Raw genomic sequence first — 6721 nt, forward strand, 5'->3', positions numbered from 1 at the left:
TTTTATCTCAAAAAAAAAAACAAAATAAAACAAAACAAAACAAAACAAAAAAACCAACCAGGCCAGCCTGGTCTCCAGAGTGAGTTCCAGGACAGCCAGGGCTACACAGGGAAACCCTGTCTCGAAAAAAAACCAAAAAACAAAAAACAAACAAACAAAAAAAACCCTAATGCAGTAAATTTTTTTATGATCTTCCCAATTTTTCAATAGTGGCTTCTACATTAAGCCTGTAGGACATTGAAGACTGGGCAGTGCTTCTTGCAGGAACAGATGTCTGTGCCACCATGAACAGTGGGTAGTTGAAGGAAAGACAAGGCGGGGTGACATAAACCTTGAGCCTAGACACAAGGCAGACACAGGAGCCTACAAACTTGTTTTCAATAAGAACCTGCAAGCAGCATACTCCCAGGAGAGTAGGAAGCTCACTGCCTTCCCTGGAAGGCTCTGCACCTGAGCAGTAGCAGCCTTGGGAGCCCCAGAAGAGCTTTATCCAGTGCAAGCCCATCTGGATAGTACCAGCTGCTCCCTTGTAGCTGTGGACCCAGCTGCCTCCATGGGACATGGGCCAAAATGTTCACTATCCTCATAGCTGTTCACATGCTTCAGTTTCTTCCTCCTCCATCTAGTTACAGGCAACATGAATAGCGTTTGAGAGCCGGAGCAATAGCACAAGTGGCCAAGTGCTTGCCTAGGATGTACAGAGCCCTGAGTTTGATTCCCTGGCCATGCATAGATCATGTGTACATCTGATATGTAGAGATCCTGAGACATCTTTTTGTTTTTGTTTTTTAAACTTTATCGCTCAGTTTCATACACATTATTTCTTTTGTTTTTTGTTTGTTTGTTTGTTTTGGTTGTTTTGGTTTGTTTTTTCCAGACGGGGTTTCTCTGTGTAGCCCTGGCTGTCCTGGAACTCACTCTGTAGACCAGGCTGGCCTCAAACTCAGAAATCCACCTGCCTCTGCCTCCCAAGTGCTGGGATTAAAGGCATGTGCCATCACTGCCCGGCTCAAGTCATCTCTTTTCTGCTTTGTTTGGTCAGTTGGGATTCTCTTCCTCCTCCTCCTGCTCTTCCTCCTCCTCCTCCTCTTCCTCCTCCTCCTCCTCCTCTTCCTCCTCCTCCTCCTCTTCCTCCTCCTCCTCCTCCTCTTCCTCCTCCTCCGCTCTCTCCTCTTCTTCCTCCTCTTCTTCCTCTTCCTTCTCTTTCTCCTCCTCTTTTTTCTCCTTGTCTTCCTCTTCTTTTCCTCTACTTCCTCTTTCTCCTCCTCCTCTTCCTCCTCTTCTTTCTTCCTCTTTGCCTTTTAGTGGTTTCTTGTTTGTTATTTGATTTTTTTTGAGACTAAATCTCATTTAGCCAGCCAGGTCTTGAAATTGCTATGTACCCAAGGATGACTTTGAATTCCTTCTCCTTCCACCTCTACTTTCAGAACACTGGCATTATAGGCATGTGCAACCACACTTGATTTCCTTTCTTTGTTTGCACGTTTGTGTATGCACGTGTGTGCATGTGTGTGTGCAAGTGCACATGCATGTGGAGATCAGAGGTCACTATTAGGTGTCTTCCTCCATTGTTCTCCACTTTAGTTTGAAACAGAGTCTCTTACTAAATCTGGAGCTGGCTGCTACCCAACAAGCCACGTGTTTGCACAGAACTGGAGTTACACTGTACCCAGCTTATTTGTGGGCACAGGAAGCAGACTCAATTCTCCATGTTTCTACAGCAAGCACTTTACCAACTGAGCCGCCTCCCCAGCCTCTTTATTTTTTCTAAACTTAATTTTCAAGGAATTTTTACATCCCTATTGTAGATGGAAAATTAGTATACCTTTGCCATAACTATAAAATGTGAGTATAACAAAAATACAAGGGCCGGGCAGTGGTAGCACTTGGGAGGCAGAGGCAGGTGGATTTCTGAGTTTGAGGCCAGCCTGGTCTACAGAGTGAATTCCAGGACAGCCAGGGGTATATAGAGAAACCCTGTCTCAAAAAACTGAAAAAAAAAATATGCGGGTGTGGGAGAGCTTAGCATTTGCTGCTCTTCCAGAGGACTGGCATTCAGTTCCCAGCATCCACGTGTAGCTTACAACCACCTATCACTCTAGTTCCATGGGATTGGAAATCATCTTCTGGTGTTTGTGGGTGCCTGCAAACACATGGCTGACAGATACACCGACATAACACATACAAATAAATAAAAATAAAAACCATGAGCTGGAGAGGTGCCTCAGTGTTAAGAACACTTATTGTTCTTTTAGAGGACCTGACATGGAACCTCCCATTCCAGGAGTTCTGACCTCTTGGATACCTGTACACATGTGATACAAATAAAGTTATTCAGGTGTACACATACATAGAAACAAAACATTAAAAAATTTTATTTAAAAAAAATAAAAACCAATCTTTAAAAAAAAAAAAAGATTTTCTGTAGGGCCTTCCTTCCTCCCTTCTGTCCCCTGTCTCTCATTTCCTTCCTTCCTCCCCTCCTCTCTACTCCCCTGCCTCTCTCCTTTTTTTCTCACTTCCCTCCCTTCTCTCCCTCACTGGGTCCTCTCTGCTCATTCTTTCTTCCTCCCTTTCCTGCCAAGCAGTACTAGAGGTGAGACCTGGGGCCTTGAACATGTAAACACTAACCCTGAGCTATGCTCAGCCCAGAGCAAGGCTCTCTAATTGACTAAGTTAGGGCTTTTTTTTTTTTTTTTTTGGTTTTTTTTTGGTTTTTTGAGACAGGGTTTCTCTGTGTAGCCTGGCTGTCCTGGAATTCACTCTGTAGACCAGGCTGGCCTCGAACTCAGAAACCCACCTGCCTCTGCCTCCCAAGTGCTGGGATTAAAGGTGTGTGCTACCACTGCCCAGCAAGTTAGGGCAATTTTAACTTGTTGTCAGCATGTGTTTGAGAAGTGAGCTGCATTATTCATCCCTAGTGGCAGTTGTCCTGTATCTTGGGAAGTATTCTACTGACTTCTTACCAGTCCTCTGCAAAGCAGTCTGGCCCATGCTCCAGAGGCAGGTGGCAGGGTGTGTTGTTCCAGGCATGGGCTAAAAGCCATGGCCAGTCTGCACTGGAGCTCCATCTGTAAGTTCCATCACAGCTCAGAGCTGTTCCTGGGAAGTGGTAAGCAGTGCTTGTGTGCTTACTGTGTTTTCTATCTGTCTCAGGAAACTTCCTGTGGACTACAGACATGGCAGCCTGTGTGAAGGAGTTGGTCTTCCACCTCTTGGCTGAGCTCCTGCGCACAGTGCACACCCTGGAGCAGCGGAAGCACCCAACAGGCCTGTCCTCCTCTATCGCCCTCCAGCTCAACCCCTGCCTGGCCATGCTGATGGCCTTACAGTCAGAGCTGCATAAGCTGTACGATGAGGAAACCCAGAGCTGGGTCTCCAGCAACACGTGTGGGGGATCTGGAGCAGCAGCTGTGGGTGACCAGGGCAGGTTTTCCACATACTTTCACGCCCTCATGGAAGGCTGCCTGGCAGTTGCAGAAGTAACTCTACCTACCAATATCAGTGTCACAGCTAGTGGGGTGACCTCAACGACCACTCCAAATCTCAGTGACTCGTCCTCTTCCTCCTCCTCCTCCCCAGGACAGACACCACAGAGCCCTAGCCTCTTGTCCAAGAGAAAGAAAGTCAAGATGAAGCGGGAGAAGGCCTCCTCCTCCAATAAGCGCCAGTCCTCCCGTGCCACGGATGCGGACTCCACCGTGCTTAGCATTGGGGGTAGCAAGCCTGAGGACATGCTGTGGTTCCACCGTGCCCTCACTTTGCTTATCATCCTCCGGCACCTTACCAAAAAGGACCCACAGGGCCTAGGTGTAACAAGTGATGCCATTGCTGATGCCTGCCAGGCCCTGGTAGGCCCCACTGCCCATAGTCGCCTGTTAGTGATCTCTGGCATTCCCACCCACCTGGATGAGGCTGTTGTCAGAGGAGCCATCCGCAAGGCCTGCAATGCCCATGGCGGCGTCTTCAAAGATGAGATCTACATTCCACTGCAGGACGAGGACCCCAAGAAGCCAAAAGACAAGGCTGAGGGCAGTGACAGCAAGGTGGAATCTGAGAAGTTGCTGGGGTTCCCCAGTGTGGACAGCCTGGAGGGGAGCACGTCAAGCAGCCTGGCCCCCGCCATGAGCATCAGCGCTTCAGCATCCACCAGCCAGGCCTCGGTCTGCAGCTCCCAGTGTGTTTCACAGACAGCTAGTGACCTCTCGGTGGACCCACTGCCCTCAGGCCTGGAGCTTCCTGTTCCTCCTGTCCTGTTGGAGCCCCATGTAGTGTCCAGCCAGGAGAGCCTGGATATTTCCTTATGCAGCACTGGCAGCCTGGGCAGCCTGGGCAGCCTAGGGGAACCTCTAGACAATCCAGAGACAGCATCTGTGTCCGACGTGGGCTCAATGTACACAGTTACTTCCCTGGATACCCAGCCCCTCACAACGCGCCCTATCAAAGGCTTTGCAGTGGTGGAGGTAATAGCTCTCAGCCTTGAAAGCTACTCAACCCTGACCTGGCCAACATGGCTTCTCCACGTTACTTCCAAGGAGTTAGCTAGCAGGCAACGTGGGATTCTGGGCAGCTCCTGGGCAACTCTGAGCAGCAACTTTTCTTGCGGTCGAGAGGGACATCTAGTCTGGTGGTACAAGGTGTAGGCAGCTCATTGCTGTGAGTGGGTGAGGGGCTCTGGCAGGCACACTCCAGGACCAAGGCTGTGCTTTGAGAGGCACTTGGCATGGTGGCAGTGTGAAATCACGTTCACTGTCCTCCAGGAATGAGTACAGGTCATTGTGTGCCCAGGTGATCGCTACTTCAGATGCTTCATGTGTGTTGGGCTATCTTGTTTAGGAGTGAGGCATCTAATGACTTCCTACACTTTTACAAGAGTTAAACTCAAAGGTAAAACCCAGCACTGGAGTGTAGCCCTTGTTTAGTGTGCATGAAGCCCTGGGCTCATGCCCCACCACCACTCTGAGAGTAAGTGCCCACTCCTTTGGCTACATAAAGCCCAAGGGCAAGGACTTTCATCAGTGGCTCTCCCAGCTGGGCCATCTTCCTGGGGACTGGAAAGCCTTTAGGCTCCAGAGCTTCCCAGGTGAGCTGTTCTGTAATAGCCACATTGGCATTGGGAGGGAGCTTCCCAGGGAGCAAGGTCAGCAGTGCCCGTGGCCCCCAGGCCAGACCCCTCAGACCTCATCCTTTCTCCTCATTCATACAGATAAGGTCCCGGGCCAAAATTGAGAAAATCAGAGCAAGTTTATTTAACAATAATGATTTGATCGGTCTGTCAAGTCTGGATGGTGAAGACGAGCTGATGGAAATGTCAACGGAGGAGATTCTGACGGTGTCGGTGGTGAATCAGAGTCTGTTTGACACTCAAGGGAGCCCAGGGCTAGAAGATTACTTCAATGACAAGTCCATTAAAGGTGAGTTGTAGGCTGTGTGTGTTTAGTATTTATAGTTTCATTTTTATTTTTTTTAAAGATTTTATTTATTATATTTCTATAAGTACATTATAGCTGTCTTCAGACACCAGGAAAGGGCATTGGATCTCATTATAGATGGTTGTAAGCCACCATGAGGCTGCTGGGAATTAAACTCAGGACATCTGGAAGTGCTCTTAACCGCTAAGCCGTCTTTCCAGCCCTCATTTTTATTTTTTAATTCCATGTATGTGTTAGTTTGTGAGTGTGCATGTCCATCATTGTACCTGTGTACCTTGTGGTAGTCCCCCATGTGGGTCCCAGGGATCACACTCAGTTCCTGAAGCTTAGAGGCAGGTACCCTTACTCACTGAGCCATCTCACAAGTCCAGATGTGGGTTTTTAAATAGTCTCATATAATCCAGGTTTGCCATGAATTCCCACTGTAGCTGACACTGGCCTTGAACTCCTCACTCCTCCTGCCTCTATTGCTTAAGTACTAGAATCATAAGCTTGAGCTACCACACCATATCAGCTTGAGTTATATTCTTTTATTTAATTTTTATTCCTTTAGTGAGCAGTTTTAAGGATACAGAAATTTTGAACTCTGTGCTGGCTGATAGTGGCTGATTGTGCGATTCTTTGTAGGGTGTGAGGAATACTCAATCAGCCCCAGTACATGGGGCTTTGTATTACAGATGGGCAAGGAACCACAGCCAGTGTTCTAGCTAGAAACCCTGAGATGGGCCTTCCGTGGACTTCCTTGTTACCGTGTATTATTGTGTTCTGTCCTGTACAGCCTCAGACAGGACTGCTTGTATTTATTGGACTCATGCCCCACCTTTAGAACGAGCCAGGGGCTGGAGTGACACTCAGCAGTTAAGAGTACTGCTACTCTCCCAGAAGACCTGAGTTCAATTCCCAGTACCACATCGTAGCTCATAACAGTCTGTAATTCTAGCCCCAGGGTATCTAATGCCCTTTTTGGTGTATGTGGGCAGCAGGCACACATGTGGTACACATACATATATACAAGCAAATGTTCATACACATAAAGTAGTGAATCTTCCAGCATCTTGCAGTCCCAGCAGTTGGGAGGCTAGGACAGAAGGATCACCTGGACTCAAGAGTTTAATACCAGCCTATAAGACCCCATCTTAGCCGGACAGTGGTGGCTCACGCCTTTAATCCCAGCACTTGGGAGGCAGAGGTAGGTGGATTTCTGAGTTCAAAGCCATCTTCGCCTACAGAGTGAGTTCCAGGACAGCCAGGGCTACACAGAGAAAACCTGTCTCAAAAAACCAAAAAAA

General features: G+C 48.2%; 1 protein-coding gene across 1 annotated transcript in view; it reads left to right on the forward strand.

The window, feature by feature from the left end:
* The window catches only part of Hectd4 (HECT domain E3 ubiquitin protein ligase 4), a 160857-nt gene that overhangs the window by 136683 nt on the left and 17453 nt on the right, over nucleotides 1–6721 (forward strand). The window contains 2 exon segments of the mRNA XM_031391135.1: nucleotides 3157–4463; nucleotides 5207–5414. Coding sequence (XP_031246995.1) covers nucleotides 3157–4463; nucleotides 5207–5414 — 1515 coding nt within the window.

This window comes from Mastomys coucha, unplaced genomic scaffold, assembly GCF_008632895.1.
Source record: "Mastomys coucha isolate ucsf_1 unplaced genomic scaffold, UCSF_Mcou_1 pScaffold22, whole genome shotgun sequence".
Classification (NCBI taxonomy): domain Eukaryota; kingdom Metazoa; phylum Chordata; class Mammalia; order Rodentia; family Muridae; genus Mastomys; species Mastomys coucha.